Genomic DNA, 23,192 nt, shown 5'->3' with positions numbered 1-23,192 from the left:
TCCTAAGACTTGTAAAATCTTATCAATTTTTGAAGAAAATGATTATTGGCATAATGGTTTACGGAAACCATTAGAAATTCTTGCTGAGCGTTATAAGAATGCGAAAATGTTTGACAAACCCATACAATTATTGTGCAATATTGATGGCTTGCCATTGTTCAAATCATCATTTGGTTGCTTATGGCCAATTTTAGTATCCGATACTATCTTCAAAACCATCTTTTTAGTAGGTTCATATTATGGGAATGCGAAACCAAGAGATGCTAATAGATATTTACGATTCTTTGTTAATGAATTAAGTCATTATATAATCAATGGTATAAACTGTCAAGGATATAATTTTAAAGTCAAACTGCATGCAATTATTGCTGATGCTCCAGCCAAATCGTTTATATTTAATATCAAAAACCATAACGGATATGATAGCTGCACTAAATGTACAGTACATGGCAAATACATAGAAAATAGAATATGTTTTTTAACAGATAAAGCAGATATTCCAAGAACAGATGCAAAGTTCTTAAACAATGAATACATAAATTATCAGCTTGGAACAACTATTGTAAGTACTATACCAAATATTAAGCCAGTAACAGACACCCCTTTAGACTGCATGCATTTAATATACTTAGGTGTTGTAAAAAAAATTATTACCTTATGGTTTTGTGGACCACTATCTATGAGATTAAGACCTTTTGAAATAACAAAAGCTTCAAACAGATTAAAATGTTTACAGCAAAATGTGCCAACTGATTTTCAACGTAGACCTAGATCTTTAAAAGAAGTTAAGAACTGGAAAGCTACTGAATTTAGACAATTCCTTTTATACAGTGGCCCTGTAATATTTAGTACAAAACCGTTTATATTAAAAAAAGATATTTACATAAATTTCATGGTGTTACATGTTGCAATTACTATTTTCTCAGATGAAATATTAACACAGCAAACAGATTTTATTGATTATGCACATCAATTACTGCAACATTTTGTTGACTCATTTGCGAAGCTATATGGGAAAAAGTATATATCTCATAATTTGCACAATCTCTTGCATATATCCGACGATGTAAAAAAGTACGGAGCAATTGATTCTTATAGCTCATTTAGATTTGAGAGTTATTTGTATGAAATGAAAAAAATGATAAGAAAACCTGAACGGCCACTTCAACAGTTGTCAAACAGATATAAAGAAGCTGAAAACATTCACAGAAAAGAGCAGGAAAAATCTCAATTGATAGATAATGAGAAATACATACTGAAGAACAAGCGTATAAGTGGAATAATTGGATCACTAAGTTCTAATGAAATAGCTAAACAATATTATGAATTACAAACATCTAAGTTTAATATTAATTGTAAAAGTAAAAGAAAAGAATGCTGTATTCTAACAGATAAAAAAATAATATTGCCATTAAATTTTGTCAAGTGCGTAGATAATGAATTATATATTATTGGAAAATTGTTGGAATTTAATGGTAGCTTATATAACACACCTATTTCATCAGAACAACTTGATATTTGTATAGTATCAGAAACAGATACGATATTCGCAGAAAACGTAAAAAAAATTTCAGCTAAAATGTGGCCCATCAAATTAGAAAAAAATTATGTTGTATTGCCATTACGTCATTCATATATACATTACTAAATGGAATATGAGTCGAAACACACTAACAAATTTCACGATTTATAATAAATTAAACTCTTCAATAATTTTAAATTTGCCGCCGTTTTGCCCTATAATATGTTTTAAATTTTAAGTATAGTTAAGTCAATAGCAAATGCCAGCAGCATTAAGAGTTAGTGAATAGCTCTAACTGGCACAAATCATCTTATTTATGTAAAAAAATAATTGAACGCAATTATCATTTAAATGATTTAGCAAATTTGTGATCTAGGATTATAAGTATTTTTTGGTAAAAAGGAATTTAAAATATATAATTACTGTACACATTGGCATATTTCTCCGTTAAAAAGTGAGGTTACATTTTCATATATAGTTATAATTATCATATATTTAATTGTTTTATATGAAATTATTTTTGGCAGATGAGTAAATATTTTATTGTTATGTTTGGTGATGGTTTATCATTAATTCCTGAAAATTGGTTGTCCAATGATAAGCAAAAATGTTACTGGCCAAATTATAAAGAAGATAAAAAGTTACAATCTGCTGTGAAAAAAATGGAAATGCCTATTCATCATTAAAAAAAATGGCAATTACTTGACGTTACACATATTTATGGTTCTACAGGTAAAGTACATTTCAAAGTTACTGTATGAATATTATTTTAAAGTATTATTACGTTATACAGTTTGCTTCAATTGCAATACAGGGTGAGGCACTTAAGCCGCCCCAGAATATGGATGCAGAAAGGCGCGTATCTCTTCACCTATAAAAGATATTCAATTTTTGCATAGAACCTTTCTGAAAGCAAATAACAAGAGGCTTCGAAAATGTTCTATGGAAAAATTGAATATCTGTTATAGTTAAAGAGATACACCTCTTTCGGCATTCGTATTCTGGGGCGGCTTAAGTGCCTCACCCTGTATAAGCGGGATATATATATATGTCGATCTTTTAATATTTTCTTCAGTATATTTTATTATTTCAGAAACGTATGAAAGAGGGATACAAAAATTGTTGAAATGTCAAAACGTAACAGATTTAGACACTGGAAATACTTCAAGTGAAGATAGTTGTGATAAAAATAGTAGACATATACGAGCAATTAGAAAATTTTCCAGTAGTGACTCAGAAGTAGAAAAAATGAAAGAAGTATCAATGCTAAAACCATTGCCAACCATGCCTACTACATTAAATAAAAAAATTACGAGTAAAGTTATAGCAACTTTTGAGAATCCTATTATATCCATGGGGAAAAAAGACTTTGTTTATAATACCAAAGAATTAGCTAAGCTATCCGTTGAAAATATTGATGTTAATTTGCCATTAGAGACTACTAGGTCAAACATTCAGTATCTAGATGAAAACAATGATACATTGATTAACTCAGAATTTTGTCCTACTAATATATCATTAAAAAATTCTGAATGTGTTAATGCTACTACTAAAACATTAACAATGACTTCATGTAATAATTGTGAAGGTACTGTGACGAAGTATAATGTTCGTCACTTATATGTATTTCGTATTTTCAGTTAGTCCGGAAAACGGGAGGGGGAACATCACCTGCCGGGTTTAGCGACAATCATGCGTATTAATCTTAATCGCGGTCGATGAGAAAACAGATCCGCGCGTGCGCAGAATACATTGTCTCGCGTGCCATAATTGCCGGACGACACTCGCATTTTTGGGCCCTACGTAGCCGGTTGTGTGCCGTAGTTGTGTCTTGTTGAGTCGTTAAGGGTACCCCCCTGTTTAGTATTTTCTATTTCTTCTCTACTTGTAATAGTGCGCCATAGCGATTTCACTGAAAGGATTCCCTGGTTATTAAGGAAAAAAGGTGTAGCATGGTAAATAGACCCGATACAGGAAGCATGGAAGGAAAGTAGAACTTGGGAAGAACCGTCTAGCACGTGGTAGTCCTTATAAAGGCCCCTGCATGGATCCCCATTTTGTCTGCATATATAGTTGATTCCAGGTAAAGCTGACTTCGAACTTGCGAAGTCAGGTATCCTTAACCTTATACTCCTCTTTCCTTGAGTTTCGTCCGGCATTATTACTCGTATGATTCTTCTTATATTTGTATTGAGCGTATATCAGGTATTTTCTAATTAATTAATTTGGATATTGCTCCTTTTTATTAATTGTTACGTTTTCGGGAGCGGTTTAAGAGCAGTGGGCTAATGGACGGGTCGCGAATCGCGTAGGGATTCCCTGTATTCTAGGAATACGTTGTAGGACGGGGTGTAGTCCCTCGTCGGAGAAAGGCGATCCAGAGCCTTCTCGAAGTTTTCCCGACGCGAGCCCGTTCGAATATCCTTGCCCTAGCCGTTTCCCCGTTATTTTAAGTAAAATTTACAAAGCGTCTTGGTTCACGCATGAGACGAGTCTCAAGCCGGTCAGCCGCGGAGGGTCATATTAGCGGATTTAGCAAGCTGGCGCCCAACACCTTGTAAACGGTTTATTGTACGTGATCTCCTTTTCATTATGGTGTATTTAATATAAATAACAAGTTTATAAAATTAACTATTGTCATTTTAATACAACGTAGGGAATACCCTATTGTATCTATGAGAACGTTTGCTGATCCGTAATAATTAAAGTAAAGCTTTATTTTTAGAAACTAATCATTTGCTTATTTGATTACCCGGCCAATAACTCCCTCCGTGTGCCTTGTGCGTCGGTTCTGGTCACTGCCTATCCCCTGGCAAACCAAGGCCCATAAGTGATACTTTTCGTTTTTAGGTAATAACCTTAGTGAAAGCACTTATTTGGCCAGGCCGCGAAATACGACGTTACAAATGGCGCCCAACGTGGGGCTCGCCAAGACGCTTAGGGGATAAATTATTACGTTTTTTATTATTTAATTCCGTTATTTATAGTTAATTCTTATTACAATTATTAATCGTTATTGAAATATTATCTTTCAGTCAATAATAGGATATTGTAGGAAACTTGGAGTCGAGCATCGGTTGTGTAGAGTGAGACGACAAGAGGTCGCGGACCAAAACAACGATTGTTTACGTTCGCGCGGTCGAGCTCGCTGCTTAGCCGTGTTATGATACGCGTTTTTGACATCGAAATTTTACACGAAAATTTATACATGGGTCTATTGAAATATAATTTCGAGTCCTAGTAGCGGTACCTAACGCAGTAGTATCCACAGCAGTTCTCATCGCCGACAAAGTTCGAGGAAAGATTCCCTGCATGATTTCCCTAGATATATGTAGAAGTAGTTAGCTACAATTGCTTTAAATGCTCTTCACATTTTCTTTTTTGCAATTTAAATGATTAGCTGTTAGCTCTGGCATAATCAATCCGATAAATAGCCATTAATTGCTTATACCCTATAATTAAACATTAATCATTGGGTGCATAATAAATTGTTCTTTTTTTTTACCCTTGCGTATATTCGATTATTTATTGTTTATTATTATTAATTAGGTTAAACGTTACTGATATATAATCAAGAGATACCTCTGTAGGAAAAATCCATAATTATAGGAAAGTATAAACTGTAACAATTGTTAATTAATTATTGGTGTTTCTTTCCTAAATAGGTCTATTAAGCCTATATTCAGCTTCGTAGTTATTACTGTCTTTAATTTTGCATAATTGAGGGATGACCCTGTAGAGGAGACTCTTGATTGTAAATCAAAGCAAAGAGCGCCTGAAATTTATTTCTTTATCTATTTACCTTTAATCTTCATCTTTATATACTTTATATTATTTTTATTTTTGGCGTGATTATTGCTTATATTGTTATATGTACCGCATACTTGCTTTTGCCCTTTCATAGCTCTTTGCTCAAGTGAGTACTATAGTACATCAAGCGCTGTTCGCTCCCAACCTTTGTATCCTAGGTTCATTAAGGTATAGAATTAGCTAACCCCTCAATTACGACCTACATTTGTCACCGCCTTCCTTGACCACCAAAAACCGCAAGATGAGCTCATCAGAGAAAAGTAGCAGTAACCGGGCTAAGCGAGCTCAGAAGAGACACCAGAGTAAACGCACCGAACAGGACATCCGAGAAGAAGTTTTGGCGCTGCCTTTTGGCGATCTGATACGGACATTGGAAGAAGGGGGATTGAACACAAATTCTGGACTTAATCAACTACAGGACCGATTGATTAGATATTTGAAAAGAAAAGAACTGGGATTCAACGCCGCCAGATGGGATGCTAACCGAGATGAAGTCGGAGCAATAGGTTTCACCCTACCGAAGAAGAACGTCTTCGAACCAGTCCCACTTGAAGAAGCTACTATGGCCACACCAGCAGAAACCACTATAATTACAGTAGCTACAGCGGAAGTACCAGCCTTAGTCATAACCTCAACAATGACCACCATAGCATCTATCACTGCGGCAGTCCAAACCGTCAGCTGTTCACAAGGATCAGTTTCCTGCGAAATGCAGAAATTCTCACCAATTCTGCCATATTCTACTAGGACGTATCATACAGGAGTGAATACCCTTCCACATATAACTGTAGCCCAACGGTGGAATTTAGATCCGTTCCCACCTTCTGGACCCAGAGAGAGATCACCATTTGGGAGAGAGGAAGAGCCCTTAGCGAATTCGCTAACGTCGATGCCCCCTACTCAAGAAAAAGGTTCCACCGATACATCTACCTTGAAGAAAGACATGACACGGACATCGCCAGAGGAAGCTGAGACAACGCGAATCCAAAGCCTCGCTACAGCCGCCCTAGAAGAATTTAGAAGCCTCTCTATGGAACTTCATCCTGCCAGCAGAGGCACCCATGTGGGTGATTTAGCCAGTAATTGGCCCAGCCTAGAAACAAACTCGAGGAAAACCTGTCGTTTCTGTCATGGAGCACGAAATAGCCATGAGCCAGAGTTACTTACTGAAATCAGGCCTTCACCTTCACAGGATCTACTTATTCCAACTCAACAAGCGTCGTGGCCACTAGAATCACCTCCTGCACCTCGATCGCGAAGAATAGGACCCCCTAAAGATCACAGAGGACCAGCCCTTCATCGAAACCAACGAGCAAGAGATCAACTCGAAACGACCTATCGACATGCATCCTTCTCAGATGAGTCTCCCTCAAACACCACCGAAATCCAGTCAGATAACTCCAGTAAATTATCAACGAGCAGCCATCGACGCCAACGTCTCTCGAGGAGGATAGCCAGAGGAAATCAAGCGATAGACACTTTGCATAAATGGAAGATTTCCTATATGAATGAAAGAAAAGAGAATGCCTACTCTTTTCTAGAACGTCTTGATCGTTGCTGCCAAGGATCAGGGCTACCCTATAGCGATCTGGTTAGGGTACTACCTGTAGTCCTATCCGGAGAAGCCGAGAAATGGTATCGGTTGGAAGGGCAACACTGCCGCACTTGGGAGAGCTTTGAGAAAAAGTTTAAACACCGATTCGCTTCAAAGGAGTCTCAAAAACGGATCAAATACCAAGCCTATTCACGCCTCCAAGGAGAACAGAAAGGGATCCAGGAATTTGTAGAGAACATGGAAACAATATTCTTTTACTTAAAACCTCCCCTCGGTGAGAAGAAACGTTTGTTTATAATCTATGACAACTTACTGCCGGCATACACCAGGCACTTCCTTAAGAGTGAAATCACTTCTCGCCGAAAGTTGGTCCGCATTGGTCAGGAGCTGGAACAACGGTGGGCAAAAATTAAGAACCGTCGAATTAATACTGCCCAACCAGGAATTATACCTATCCCCAGCGCAATTTATGCCCGGCCTTTAAAAACAAACGATAAGTGTGCTCCGCTCGAGGAAGAGGAAGAGGTAAAAACGAAACCTAAGGGTAACGAACAACGACCCAGCAAGCCTGCTAGAAAACCAAAGCTAAAGAGTTCCACGGATATGTCTTCCAAAAGTGACCCTGCATTGGCTAGTATGAAAGAAGTTAAGGTTTGACAGGAGAAATCGGGAGGATCCGGGAAAGGGCTATAGGATCAAGGCGCTCTGACTGTCATTCCAATACCAGTCACCTCACAAGGAATGAGACAATACATAGTGCTACCACCATTACCACCAGGAGCGGATAGTTGGCGATTGGTACCGGCTGTGACGACTACCATCGGCACTCAGACGCCTTCTACCATATCTACCATTCGCTATACTCGGGAGAACAGTCCCTGCCACATTTGTCGACAGCTCGGCCATTGGGCCCCAGAGTGTCCCTGCTTATGGAGACTTCGACGGTCTGTTCCAATAATACCAGTTGATTTTGGTAGTCGGAATCAACCACCAGGAAGCGCAATGGGATGTGAACGACTGAGGGCAATGTTATCTCGCTTAAACAACCAAGGGCCTGTGCACCTTCAGAAACATCCCTCTTGACCTCGGATAACCCCTAGATACAACCACAAGAAGCGAACCAGTGCAATCAATTAGGACTACTCTAAAGAATCAACAGGATAACCCTTTTCAGGGAATTCGCCTTAATACTTTATTTTTCAATGAAGATAGGAGTTTATCATTAGCAGCTGCATTAGAGGGAGGAGCCGAAAATTCGTGTCTGGGACAACGATCATCCAGATTGATGAAGGACTCGTTTAACTCACCAGCACGATATCAGAAGAGGAAAGGAGATAGCGGCGAGTCCCCTACGAATAAAGAAACAGCTAGTTTTAGAATAGATATTTTTTTCTTTTTCTTTTTGTATTCATACTTCAGGTCTTGTATACCTTAATACTTATTAAGCTCGATAATAATTGTAAAGATCTACTTATGGATCTCCGTTCTCCACCCGTGTCCCTTTCGTGAAACCCCGGGTTTCGTTTTAGGGAGGGGAAGTGTGACGAAGTATAATGTTCGTCACTTATATGTATTTCGTATTTTCAGTTAGTCCAGAAAACGGGAGGGGGAACATCACCTGCCGGGTTTAGCGACAATCATGCGTATTAATTTTAATCGCGGTCGATGAGAAAACAGATCCGCGCGTGCGCAGAATACATTGTCTCGCGTGCCATATTTGCCGGACGATACTCGCATTTTTGGGCCCTACGTAGCCGGTTGTGTGCCGTAGTTGTGTCTTGTTGAGTCGTTAAGGGTACCCCCCTGTTTAGTATTTTCTATTTCTTCTCTACTTGTAATAGTGCGCCATAGCGATTTCACTGAAAGGATTCCCTGGTTATTAAGGAAAAAAGGTGTAGCATGGTAAATGGACCCGATACAGGAAGCATGGAAGGAAAGCAGAACTTGGGAAGAACCGTCTAGCACGTGGTAGTCCTTATAAAGGCCCCTGCATGGATCCCCATTTTGTCTGCATATATAGTTGATTCCAGGTAAAGCTGACTTCGAACTGGCGAAGTCAGGTTTCCTTAATCTTATACTCCTCTTTCCTTGAGTTTCGTCCGGCATTATTACTCGTATGATTCTTCTTATATTTGTATTGAGCGTATATCAGTTATTTTCTAATTAATTAATTTGGATATTGCTCCTTTTTATTAATTGTTACGTTTTCGGGAGCGGTTTAAGAGCAGTGGGCTAATGGACGGGTCGCGAATCGCGTAGGGATTCCCTGTATTCTAGGAATACGTTGTAGGACGGGGTGTAGTCCCTCGTCGGAGAAAGGCGATCCAGAGCCTTCTCGAAGTTTTCCCGACGCGAGCCCGTTCGAATATCCTTGCCCTAGCCGTTTCCCCGTTATTTTAAGTAAAATTTACGAAGCGTCTTGGTTCACGCATGAGACGAGTCTCAAGCCGGTCAGCCGCGGAGGGTCATATTAGCGGATTTAGCAAGCTGGCGCCCAACACCATGTAAACGGTTTATTGTACGTGATCTCCTTTTCATTATGGTGTATTTAATATAAATAACAAGTTTATAAAATTAACTATTGTCATTTTAATACAACGTAGGGAATACCCTATTGTATCTATGAGAATGTTTGCTGATCCGTAATAATTAAAGTAAAGCTGTATTTTTAGAAACTAATCATTTGCTTATTTGATTACCCGGCCAATAACTCTCTCCGTGTGCCTTGTGCGTCGGTTCTGGTCACTGCCTATCCCCTGGCAAACCAAGGCCCATAAGTGATACTTTTCGTTTTTAGGTAATAACCTTAGTGAAAGCACTTATTTGGCCAGGCCGCGAAATACGACGTTACAGTACATAAATGTTATTTAGTAAACTGTAAATCAATTTGACTGTAGTATTATATTATACAATTTTTCTTCGTTTTACAGAATTTCAAAAAGAAGTTATAAGAAAACTAAATAGAGTGATACAGCAACTAAATATAATACAAAATGAGATAGCTATTATAAAAACTTCAAATCATAATAAACAGATGGATGAACTGGAAATAAGCGAGGAAGTAGATTTACCTTTAAAAACTGATAATGATATAAATCATTTTGAGTCGTTGTTGCAAGAGACATCATTTTTTAATAATATGGTAAGCTTTATTATGGGAAATGTCAATGTATTTTGTAGAAACTAACTTTTACTTTGACATGAAAAATTTTGCTTTCAGGTAAGACGGTTATCTGCAATAGGTGGTCATAACGCTAACAACTTAACTATTAAATTATTAAGAAGATTAATAACCGATACTTTAGCAAAAGAATACAGTTTAAAAGGAAGAAAGGGAAAGAAGAGTTTGGAAAGTTTATTAATTTTAAATCTTATTATTCGTATGTATATACTTTGTTTTCAATGAATCATATTTTTACATAATGTAATTATGAAAATTATATATATAGCGTAATAAAATTATTCTTTTACAGAAGCAGTTCGTATACATCATAAAGATACAACGGAACTAAAAATTTGCGATTATATTGCAAAATGGCTTGTGCAAGCTAAACAAAGGCATGACAGAGAATTGTACGTGTTGTATTACATCTGGATATATGATTAACTTTTCGTATTTAAAAGAAAATTATTAATGAGAAATGTACATTAATTTCTTAATTTCAGACAAAAACAAAAAGTATAGGTTTGACATTTCAACGTGATATTTATTTTTATTCATTTACTTAATCATATTAAAGTTTAAAACTAAAGTATGGCCTATCTACACAAAATTTGAAAACTTATTTTATTGACATTGTACGAAAGTGTGTAATTTCATTTGTTCAGCCGGTTTAGGTAAAAGTACATTTTAGTTGAAAAATATTTGGCGGAAAAGAAACATATTTTTGTTACTATTTTATACTTGTATATTTTATATGTCACAATAAAAACATATTTAAAATTTATTTAATATTATTGAAATTAATTCCTGCAAAATATAGATATTTATAATATTTACTAATATTACTACAATATTAAAAAATAACAGATATCTTTCAGCTATATTGCTAATACATTAAAGCAAGATTGATACTGTTGCAGATGATTATTCGAAATATTCTTCTAACTATCAAAGAGTAACATTCCAAATATATAATCCTGTTACTTTTTAGAAACATTGTAAAACAATATTACAGTAGGAGGAGATTTTCATGTTGCTGTGAATATTTTTGAATTGTTGATGTCATATTTCAATATGTACTTGAAATATTTCTATCTTACAAAGCAATGTTGATGAAAGCTAACTTTAATGAAAAATTGCTGTGTGGGAATATACAACGTGTGTGATTTAATTCGCCCCAAGGAGGCGTGGCCGATTCAGCCTGGCAAACGGACAGTGGGGGAGAGAGAGAGAGAGAGAGAGAAAGAGAAAGAGAGAGAGAGATTTAGACGAGTGGAGAGGAGAGGAGAGGAGAGTATCCTTGCTCCCACTCTCCGTTTGCCAGGCTGAATCGGCCACACTTCCTTGGGGCGAATTAAATCACACACCCTGTATATTTGAAAAGTTGCATAACACTTAGAATTTTTAATGGCATAATAAAAAGGCACGATCCATTTAAAAAAAATTTCTTCGCTGAGTCGACCCAAGTGTTATTACAAACGTAAAATAACCGGAATAAATTAATATTACCTATAATAACCGAGCACAATTTTAAAAGAGAAAAGTTGGATTTAGCTTTATGTCCCTTAAAACTGAATAACAGCGCCAAATCGTTTGTCACTGCTTTTTCTAATACTCTTCTGGTACATTCTTTATAGTTTAAACCCCCCAAAAGAGCGAAGAATTTTGTCTGGAAAAGATCGAAGAATTGTACTTGCACAAGAAACTCATTTGTTAATTAAGTAATATAATATTAAAATTATAAGAATATAACGAGATATGTATGTTTCACTTAATAACTCTAAAATTTTAAATTATGTACTAATAAGAAAATTATTTAATGCTTTTACATACAAATTTACATAATATAAAAATGATTTAAGAGCTGAGCATATTATGTTAACCCATTAACGTCCAAAATGTCAAAATTTCTTGCACGTTTTCAAAGTGATTTTTTCCTATGTAATTGGCGTTGAAAAAATTCTTGAACCACATATTCTGATGTAAAATTGCATGCTCTTTCAGAATCCGTTGCCAGAATCATGATAAAACTCACAGGAAAAGAGATATGCTCGATTGAAACATAAAAAACACCTAAATTTTCGATAAACCAAATTTTTAGGATTTTTTTTCGAAGTGTTACGGTGAAGATATCACCTTGCGACCGTGATCAAAGGTGATCATGGGAATTGAAGTTTAACAGGGAATTTTTTTGTTCACCTTGAACCATCGCTTCTTTACAAAATGGCGGAAAAAACGAATTTTTTTTTTCAATCTTCATCAACTTTTTTCTCGAAATCTATGGTCTTTAGAAAAAAATTCATAAAAACAAAAATGCCTTAGAATCGCTCGAGAAACATTCTCAAATTTTTTCAGAATTTTTTGAGAAAATTTTTGATTTTCCGGGAAACTTGTGAAATGGAATTTTCCAAAATGTCTCCAAAAATTCTGAAAAAATTTTAGGATGTTTCTCGAGTGCTTCTAAGACATTTTTGTTCTTATGAATTTTTTTCTAAAGTCCATAGATTTCGAGAAAAAAATTGATAAAGTTGAAAAAATAAAAATTCATTTCGGCCGCTATGTTCTAAAAACCTATTGGTAAAAAACGATTTCTGTGCAAATTTTAGGAAGATTTTTTTACTCTTAGCGTTACCCAGAGACTACGGCGTGGACGTGGTAAAATTCTGTCTCCTTTGGGGTGCTTTTTTCCCGTGAGTCCCCTTGCCTCTCACGTCTCGGGGTGCTTGTTTTCCGTGAGTCCCCTTGCCACTCACTTATTCATACTTTTAGGTGTGCTTTTTTAGCCAACATTTATTGCAAATATTTAAATTACATGTTTTGCAGAAAATTCTTGTTCTTATTGGACAGTTTCCATTCGAACAAATCCTCAATTTGTCACTATTAGATCGTCCATGTGCTTTACTTTTGCGACTACTTTTTTGTAAGTAGTATTTGGCAATCGAAATAGTGAACTCTTTTATTCCAACTTTTTTCTTTACATCGTTAGCAGCATTGAAAATTACAAGAGAATTAGTAATAGACGTCTGTATAAGTCTCATAAAAACTACCCATGTCCATTTTTTTGATCGTATACTTGGGAGTATGTCATTGCAATGTCCGTCATGCAGGTCAACACCTCCCATGAATTTGTTATATAGGTGAAAAGCTTGCGGAAAAGGTATTTCAATTTTAGATTTAGCCTCTGCGCTGTATCTTTTTGAAATAGATAGAGGATTGACACCTGCTGCAGTTGAAGCTATTGAGACGGGCTTCGAATCCATGATAGTAATGAAATTTATGCCACTGTTTACGTCGTGCTTCACCACATATGTCCCTCTTGGAGCTTTCTTATCAAGCACATTTTTTTCTTTGACTCGATTATCTCTGATAGTACCAGTGCATTTCAAACGCAATTTCTTCAAATGTAATACCAAATCCATGTTCGTGAAGAAGTTGTCAAAGTACAGAGATGAAATTGAGAAATTTTGTTATAACTTATTATTTGAAAAAATGGTTGTAATAAATATAATACTACTCGTGAACCTAAAGCACATTTAGATAACTTATCTCCAATTTGAGAATTCTTGCCGCAATAAAGATCCAAATTCAGTAGATAACCGTCCGAAGTACACAAGCCCCAAAATTTCAAACCAAATCTTATCGGTTTTCCTCGAATAAATTGTTTCAAAACAGTTTTTGCATAGGATTTGGCCATCATCTCATCAACGGATAGAGCAGTTCTCCATATTCCGAATTTCATGATGTTATTTTGAAAAAGTTTCAGTAGAGAACGAACGCGCCATCCTCGATCATTTGAATCTTTGTCTTTGTTTTTTGAAAACTTCAATTTAGATTTTGTGATTTCAAATTGTTGGCGAGACATTGCAGAAGAAACTACTTCATTAGATAAATACGGATCAGATGACCAGTAATCTCTCTGTGATTTTCTGGGATTGAATGTAGAAAAAATAACTATTCCAATAAAAGTATCAAGATCTTTCAATTTCAGATCATAACCATTGTCTTTACACGCATCAATAATATATTTTTTCATTTCAATAGAAAAAAAGGTTTCAAACAATTGAAAAGGTTCGCTCCTACGTATTTTCTTTTTTTGCGATTCGGACAATAATACTTTATCTTCACAAGAATCAGGGTGTAACTTTTCACCCTCAATCCAAGTGAATTCATGACCTTTTTCAAGTTTATCTTGTTTTTCAGAATAATTTGCACGAGCTTTATTGTAAGTGATATTGGGTATTTCATGTTCGCAATCTGAATCAAAATCGGAACCAGAATCATCGGAACCTGAATAGTCAGGATCCGGAATCAATACGTTGCGTTCTGAATCACTATCTGAAGAATCTGATTCATATTCAGAAGATCTTACACGTTTCCGCGACATAATGTATGAAATTAATGATTTCGTTTATTTATCACTCATCCGTATGTACAAAAATACGAAAGAAGAGAACAAAAAAAGACGAATATTCATGAATACATGAGACCAAAAATTACGCTTATCTGCCGAAATGAAATGGAAATAAAGGATGAAATTTTTGTCGGAATCTATAAGTCTTTGAAAAAAGAATGAAAATAAGTTAGAATCATTCGAGCAATATTGTAAAATTTTTTCCGAGTTTTCGTATACAGAACGTTTTTTTACCGATAGGTTTTCAAAACATCGGCCGAAACGAATTTTTATTTTTTCAACTTTATCAATTTTTTTCTCGAAATCTATGGACTTTAGAAAAAAATTCATAAGAACAAAAATGTCTTAGAAGCACTCGAGAAACATCCTAAAATTTTTTCAGAATTTTTGGAGACATTTTTGAAAATTCCATTTCACAAGTTTCCCGGAAAATCAGAAACTGTCTCAAAAAATTCTGAAAAAATTTGAGAATGTTCCTCGAGCGATTCTAAGGCATTTTTGTTTTTATGAATTTTTTTCTAAAGACCATAGATTTCGAGAAAAAAGTTGATGAAGATTGAAAAAAAAAATTCGTTTTTTCCGCCATTTTGTAAAGAAGCGATGGTTCAAGGTCAACAAAAAAATTCCCTGTTAAACTTCAACTCCCATGATCACCTTTGATCACGGTCGCAAGGTGATATCTTCACCGTAACACTTCGAAAAAAAATCCTAAAAATTTTGTTTATCGAAAATTTAGGTGTTTTTTATGTTTCAATCGAGCATATCTCTTTTCCTGTGAGTTTTATCATGATTCTGGCAACGGATTCTGAAAGAGCATGCAATTTTACATCAGAATATGTGGTTCAAGAATTTTTTCAACGCCAATTACATAGGAAAATATCACTTTGAAAACGTGCAAGAAATTTTGACATTTTGGACGTTAATGGGTTAAGACAAAACTTACCAAACTTTCTGAAATAGTCTCATCTTCTAATTCTTTCTCTAATTTTTCTAAATCATCTTTAGTTGACAAAGGTAGAGATTTAATTGCATTCTTAGAAAGATCTGTATTACGAGAAGTGTTAGAACTAGCCTTATCCATTTTTAACTCATTTAAAATCATTCTTTGCTTTTTTAACTCTTCTTGCACAGACTTTAATAGTTTATTATTCATTATAACATACTTCAAAATTTCCTGCTGTAAAACTGCAATTCAATGATAATAATTGAATGAAATATACAAAATTAATATTAATCAGATGTTTCGAAAGAAATGAAAAATGAAATACGTGATGATGACTCGTTTCCTGAAGCAGGTAATGAATTTTCTGTAGAGGATGTAGTAGGAGTGGATAATATTTCCGTGGAAACTATGGTATTTGGGATAATATTAAAATTTTCCGCTAAGCAAAAAAGGTATATATTGTAAACATGACATCTTTAAAAATGAACTTTACTCGTACTTAAAGAGAATTTTTAACTTGTAGACAACCGTATTTTATCTAATATACAACGTGTGTGATTTAATTCGCCCCAAGGTGACTAGGCCGATTCAGCCTGGCAAACGGATAGTGGGGGAGAGAGAGAGAGAGAGAGTGAGACGAGTGGAGAGGAGAGGAGAGGAGAGGAGAGTATCCTTGCTCCCACTCTCCGTTTGCCAGGCTGAATCGGCCACACTTCCTTGGGGCGAATTAAATCACACACCCTGTATAAATCTAACTGTCGCGGACTCCAGCGTTTAGTTCGTTTAGTGCTGGGCCGTATAAACTAGATCCATCTCTCGCGACTTTTCGTAGTTATTCGTCACGTGATAGGAGCGGGTGGGAGAGGACTGAGACGGCAGGAGTGGAGGGAGCGAATTCATTCCATCCTGGATCTTCTTGGGGATCGATACCAAATTTCCTATTATAGCGATACTTCGTTCGAATATATAAACCATCAAAATACTATTGTTTTAATATTAATTGATGTAGTGTAAGTGAATTAATATTGTGAATTAATAATCCGAAGAATCCATCAAAGTGAAGGATCGATTCAACAAATTTGATTGTAAAGGGTTTCCCACCATGTTCGTGGGTTTTCTCCCTCGAATTGCTAAAGGTCAGTAAAGGGTTTTTGTCTACCTCGTTCGTAGAATTTTCCCTAAAAATATAAAGTTAATAAAGAAGATTTACGTTCACAACCAAATTCTGTTGAGCCAAATGTTAATTTCAATCCTGACCCACGATATATCCATTCTCGATATCCTGAATCTACAAACGTATATCTCATATTTAATCCAAAGTAATTATAGAAGTAACATTTGGTCCTTCGAGCCGGATATCGGGGGTGAGTTTGTCGTGTTTGTCGGGATTTTACGGTATGAATAAAAGTGCTCAATCGTTACCTTATTACAAAGAATTACAGACTTTGACATTGTTTTCAATACGGTTATCTATCGAACAAGTGTATTTATTCTTGAAATTTATGCGTGTATATAGTTGATAAGATTATATGTAAAAGACATTTCAGTTTGGGAAGTTGCAACAGTTAACGGGCTAAAGTTTGTTTACGCGCGTATTGAGCGACCGGTCCGGTCGTGTAGCGGCCTTTGGCCTTTGACGCCTTTGAGTACTCGCACCGCTTCTTACTTGGAATTGACACAAAAGGGATCTTGACAAGCACCTTCATTCTTCGATTCATTGTACAATTTTAATTATGGCACCGATACCGACAAGAAAGTTAATACTTCAGCAGCGTGATCGTGCCAATAATATTTCGCGCATTCTTCCTACATTTAGGACTATTGAAAGAAGTCGTTTGTCGGGATTATTGGTGAAAGATAGACTGCAGAAACTTCACCGCTATTGGACAGAATTTTGTAAAGTTCACGAAGACATTGTTACTCGAGACGATGTCAATGATGACGTGTATATGACCGATTCCTTTTTTGCAAGCACTGAGAATGTACGCGATGAGTGCAATGACGAATTAACACGCGCTCTCAAAGAATTTCAAAACGATGATATTCCGTCAAACTCCTCGCATATAAGTAACGGCAGTGATAATAGTCAAATGCTCTGTCATAATTTACACCTTCCAAAAATCGACCTGCCTTATTTTAACGGTCGGTACGAAGACTGGGAAGCATTTGAAAATAGGTTCGTTTCCCTGATACACGAAAAGGCACAATTGCCAAATGTGGTTAAACTTCAATATTTGACAGGGTGCTTACGCGAATCAGCTGCAGACTTTGTAAAGGATGTAGCTATAACTGACGCTAATTATGCATCCACGTGGAATGCGTTAAGGGAACGTTTTTCAAATTTAAGATTACAAGTGTATCACCTCACGCTATCTCTGGTAAAAAATACTCCTTTGAAACGGGAATCAGCCACTGGGCTGAGATCTTTAGTAGACGATATAACGCATCGAGTGCGAATGTTAAAGAATCTTGGTAGACCTGTCGAAGCTTGGGACGATCTGCTCGTGGTCTTGGTTAGTGAGCGTCTTGATCCAATTACGCGAAAGGCATGGGAGACTTATTTAAGCACAAGAAGTATGCAATCAGATGAAAGTGCTTGTGCGCTGGCGTCGCGAAAGAAACCTCCCACTTTTAAGGAACTTATTAATTTTCTCGAAGGTACTATTCAAGCGCTTTTGTCAGTTGATTCCGATTCAAACCATGATAAATCAATGGCAACTGCTAAAACCTCGAACAACTTCGGTAAACAGAGAGGTTCAGTTAAAGCGCATCATACGGGTGTAAAATCTAAGTTGAAAACTCAACAAACTAGCCAGACAAATACCAATTCTTTAAAATGCCCTCTGTGCACTTCGGAACACTATATTGGCCGTTGTGACAGTTTTAGAAACATGAAATCTAACGATAGATACAGCGAAGTGCGACGACTTGGCTTGTGTTTCAATTGTCTGGGACGTCACCAAGTTAGAAGCTGTACTTCTAAACGTTCGTGCAAAAAGTGTAATGGCATGCACCATACTCTTCTACATAAGGACAATGCACAGATGAATGTAGAAGCAAAGGAGTCTACATTGTCTCCTCCTATCGAGACGATAGATCCAAAATCGGCATGACTAGGACCTATCTCCTCGTTGACCGCCAAAATTCACCATCGAGATTCGGTCTTTCTTTTGCCTACAGTTCAGGCTATTTTAATTGGGGCATCAGGGCATCATCTAAGGGTCAGAGCGCTTCTTGATCAAGGCTCTGAAACGACATTTGTATCAGAATCAATTGTTCAATTTCTAAGACTAGCACGCCAACGCGTTCATGTACCTATCATCGGGGTTGGCGGCTCTGAAAATGCTATTGCACGCTCCTGTGTTTCATTTAAATTACAATCAGTAACGAATAAAGAATTTGAGCATGATTTCAATGCTTTGGTCTTGATTCGACCAACAACTTCTTTACCTTCCAGAGCACTATCAGAATCGGACTTGTTCTTATTGAGGGATCTTACTTGGGCTGATCCAAATTTTCACATGCCAGGAGTGATAGATGTTATTCTCGGTGTTGATGCCTATACAACTATTATAAGACAAGGTCTAAAACATATTGATGGACATTGTCTAATAGCCCAAAATACTGTTTTTGGCTGGACATTTTCTGGTCAGATTCAGAAAACCGCATCTAGCAAGTTAGAGGTTGTTCCTAGGGTTCCTCGAATTTCAATGCACAATTCAACGAGGGAAGATCTCTCCGACATTTTAAAGCAATTTTGGTCAATTGAGGAAGTTCCTGCACATCAACATCAGCTTAGTTTAGATGATGAGTTGTGCGAAAATTTATTCAAAACCACTCACAATCGAAATAATCTCGGTCGTTTTGTTGTTAGATTACCATTAAGAACTGAGCCTAATTGTAATGTTGATAGTACGAGACGGTTGGCACTAAATTCCTTTACGGCTTTACAACGGCGATTCCAACGAGATCCAAACTTCGCCCGCGAATATTATAAATTTATGCGAGAATATGAAGAATTAGGCCACATGCGCGTTATAACGGGAATTGAACTATCTTATAAAAGAGCATGGTACCTTCCTCACCATGCGGTGGAACAATTAGGTATTAATGGTGTGAAATTCAGAGTAGTTTTTGATGCGTCTAGACGCACAGCCGAACAATGTTGCTTGAATGATTTTTTATTGCCTGGACCGTCGTTACAAAACGACTTATCTCTCATATTGATTAGCTGGAGACAGCATAGATTTGTTTTCACTGCCGACATAGTCAAGATGTTTCGGCAAATAGAAGTTAATTCAACTGATCAACATCTTCAACGAATATTATGGTCTCCGGTTAAAGGTCAAGCTCCCCGCGATTATTGTCTGACTACCGTAACCTACGGTACTACTTCAGCACCTTACTTAGCCATCAGGACTCTGATGCAATTAGCCGACGATGAAAATCAACGTTTCCCTTTAGGCGCTCATTGCCTTCGTCATCATACTTATGTTGATGACATATTTTCCGGGGCTGACAGTCTAGAAGACGCTATCGTAGTTCGCGATCAATTGATCGCTATTTTATGTTCGGCTAGAATAACTCTTGACCGATGGGCGGCGAATAATTCGGATTTTCTTCCGAAAGATTCGGTCACCGCGTTGAATTTTCACACCAATAAAAATATAAAGGTCGACCAGGCTGTTAAAACATTAGGTTTATTATGGAAACCTAATTTAGACTCATTCGGGTTTAATATTCGAAGCGTAGATTCTCCCTCGATGCAGACGACGAAGCGGAATGTACTATCATGCTTAGCTCGTTTGTTTGATCCATTAGGATGGCTATCGCCAGTTATCGTAAGGGCTAAGATCTTGCTACAAGATTTATGGATCCTAAAGATCGATTGGGATACACCACTCCCTTCCGATATTCTAAACAGATGGCTGTCGTATTGCAACAATCTTTCTAAAGTGACAGAAATCTCGGTCGATCGATGGTTGGGACCGATTTCTGCCGCTAAGTGCGAACTGCATGGGTTCGCAGACGCTTCGATGCGTGCCTATGCCGCAGCCATTTACCTTCGTAGTGCTGATAATGAAGGGAAATACCGTGTTTCACTTATTATAGCAAAAACAAAGGTGGCTCCAGTTAAAACGGTGACAATTCCCAATTTAGAATTATGCGGAGCTGTGTTACTGGTCAAACTTTTCAAATACATTCGGCGGCTGGATTTATTTAAAGATATCCCCATCACAGCATGGTCTGACAGTCGGGATACTTTAGCATGGTTGCGAAAGCATCCATCGAACTGGAAGGTATTTGTTGCCAACAGGGTGTCTTACATACAGACAGAGTTGCCTATAGCAGTATGGAAGTATATTCCTTCCCGTGATAACCCGGCAGATCTTGCTACAAGAGGGCTGGATCCTACTGTCATTAAAGAATTAACAATTTGGTGGCAGGGGCCAAATTGGTTACATGCCTCTAAAGAAAATTGGCCAGAGCAGCCAACCAATGTCAAACCTTCTGACCGAGTAGTTCATACATTTGTATCAACTCAGTCTGTTAGCGAAAATACTTTATTAACTAAGTATTCGTCTTTGTCTAAGTTAGTGCGAATAGTCGCGTATTGTCGACGTTTCTTAGCGAATTGCAAGTGCTCAAAGATTAATCAAATGCGTCAATTCGGGTATCTGACTTGTCAAGAATTAGAACAAGCTCGTATAACTGTAATTCGTTTAGCACAAACTGCAGCTTTTCAAGATGAACTGATCTGTCTTAAAACGAAACGCTCTATTTCCAAACGCAGTGTACTTTATAAATTAAGTCCGTTTCTTGACGAACAAGGTGTTATCCGAGTGGGTGGGAGGCTCACTCACTCAGCGTTACCATTTCCAGCAAAACATCCACCCATACTTCCAAAAACATCAAACTTAAGTCAACTTTTCATACAGTACGCTCATCGATTGGCCCTTCATGCAGGACCTACTCTTACTCTAGGCATTTTATTGCATCAAGTATGGATCATCGGAGCGAGCGGACTTGTAAAGCGCCATGTTCGTGCTTGCATCCGTTGCTTCCGCGTTCGTCCCAGTAAATGCATACAAAAAATGGGCAACTTACCTCCTGCGCGAGTTACCCCATCCCGCGCATTTAGCAGTACTGGACTCGATTACGCAGGACCATTCAAACTAAGATGTTCAAAGGGAAGAGGACAGAAAAGCTATAAAGGCTACATAGCTCTATTCATCTGTTTTTCGACCAAGGCTATACACTTAGAAGCTGTTGGTGACCTCAGCTCGCAGTCATTCATTGCTGCGTTTAACCGATTTTCAAGTCGACGAGGTGTTTGTCAGCAGTTATACAGTGATAACGGTACTAATTTTCGTGGAGCCGACCGAGAACTTAGAGTTCTGTTCAGGACCTCATCTGATTTTTACAGCAAAATTGCCATGGAACTAGCCGAGAAAGGAATTAAATGGGAGTTTATTCCTCCAAGCTCACCACATTTTGGAGGACTCTGGGAGGCCGGAGTTAAGGCAACAAAACACCATCTTATTCGTGTAATTGGAGATCATGCCTTGACATTCGAAGAATTTGCGACTGTTCTTGCAAAGATAGAGGCTTGTTTGAATTCGAGACCACTGTGTCCAATGTCGGGAGATATAGAAGATTTGGAGGCGCTTACCCCCTCGCATTTTCTTACGGGAGGACCTTCGAGTCTTATTCCTGATATACCGCTCCAATCTGTGCCTGAAAATCGATTAAGTAGATTCCAACTATTAACTAAAATGCAGCAACATTTCTGGAAAAGGTGGTCCCACGAATATTTACATTATCTTCAGGAAAGATCTAAATGGCAAGAACCAAAGGAGAATTTTGCAGTCGGTCAACTCGTAGTGGTGCACGACGATCGTTTTCCTCCAGCCAAATGGCAACTTGGACGCATAGTACAGGTTCACCCAGGACACGATGGTCTCATCCGGGTGGTTACCGTCAAGACAGCCTCCTCATCGTTTGATCGACCAATTGTACGTCTTAGCCCTCTGCCGATGGACAAAAACTAACTTCCAAGACCCACAATTAATCAAGGCGGGCGGCATGACATATTATAATTCGTCTGATCGACGAAGGCGGGCGGGATGTCGCGGACTCCAGCGTTTAGTTCGTTTAGTGCTGGGCCGTATAAACTAGATCCATCTCTCGCGACTTTTCGTAGTTATTCGTCACGTGATAGGAGCGGGTGGGAGAGGACTGAGACGGCAGGAGTGGAGGGAGCGAATTCATTCCATCCTGGATCTTCTTGGGGATCGATACCAAATTTCCTATTATAGCGATACTTCGTTCGAATATATAAACCATCAAAATACTATTGTTTTAATATTAATTGATGTAGTGTAAGTGAATTAATATTGTGAATTAATAATCCGAAGAATCCATCAAAGTGAAGGATCGATTCAACAAATTTGATTGTAAAGGGTTTCCCACCATGTTCGTGGGTTTTCTCCCTCGAATTGCTAAAGGTCAGTAAAGGGTTTTTGTCTACCTCGTTCGTAGAATTTTCCCTAAAAATATAAAGTTAATAAAGAAGATTTACGTTCACAACCAAATTCTGTTGAGCCAAATGTTAATTTCAATCCTGACCCACGATATATCCATTCTCGATATCCTGAATCTACAAACGTATATCTCATATTTAATCCAAAGTAATTATAGAAGTAACACTAACATATCAACAGTTTTAGTATTAACAATACATTTAAGGTAAAAATTAAAATTAAATAGTATATGGCAGTCTCAAAT

The 23,192-nt window shown here is 37.3% G+C and overlaps 2 protein-coding genes across 2 annotated transcripts; both read left to right on the top strand.

Annotated features, from left to right (window-relative positions):
- The first annotated feature begins 17,137 nt into the window (after positions 1-17,137).
- On the top strand, positions 17,138-18,517 carry LOC136774958 (uncharacterized). Its single transcript, XM_066729432.1, has one exon. The coding sequence runs from the start codon at positions 17,138-17,140 to the stop codon at positions 18,515-18,517; it is 1,380 nt and encodes a 459-aa protein (XP_066585529.1).
- LOC136774957 (uncharacterized) lies at positions 18,514-22,456 on the top strand. Its single transcript, XM_066729431.1, has 2 exons — positions 18,514-18,625; positions 18,699-22,456. The coding sequence occupies exons 1-2, from the start codon at positions 18,514-18,516 to the stop codon at positions 22,454-22,456; spliced, it is 3,870 nt and encodes a 1,289-aa protein (XP_066585528.1).
- The last annotated feature ends 736 nt before the right edge of the window (positions 22,457-23,192 follow it).

The sequence above is a fragment of the Prorops nasuta genome, unplaced genomic scaffold (assembly GCF_024137725.1).
Source record: "Prorops nasuta isolate Cenicafe-Biocafe unplaced genomic scaffold, Cenicafe_Pnas_1.2 PNAS00007, whole genome shotgun sequence".
Classification (NCBI taxonomy): Eukaryota; Metazoa; Arthropoda; class Insecta; order Hymenoptera; family Bethylidae; genus Prorops; species Prorops nasuta.
The sequence above is the reverse complement of the archived record's forward strand: the minus strand, read 5'-3'. Positions and strand labels throughout refer to the sequence as shown.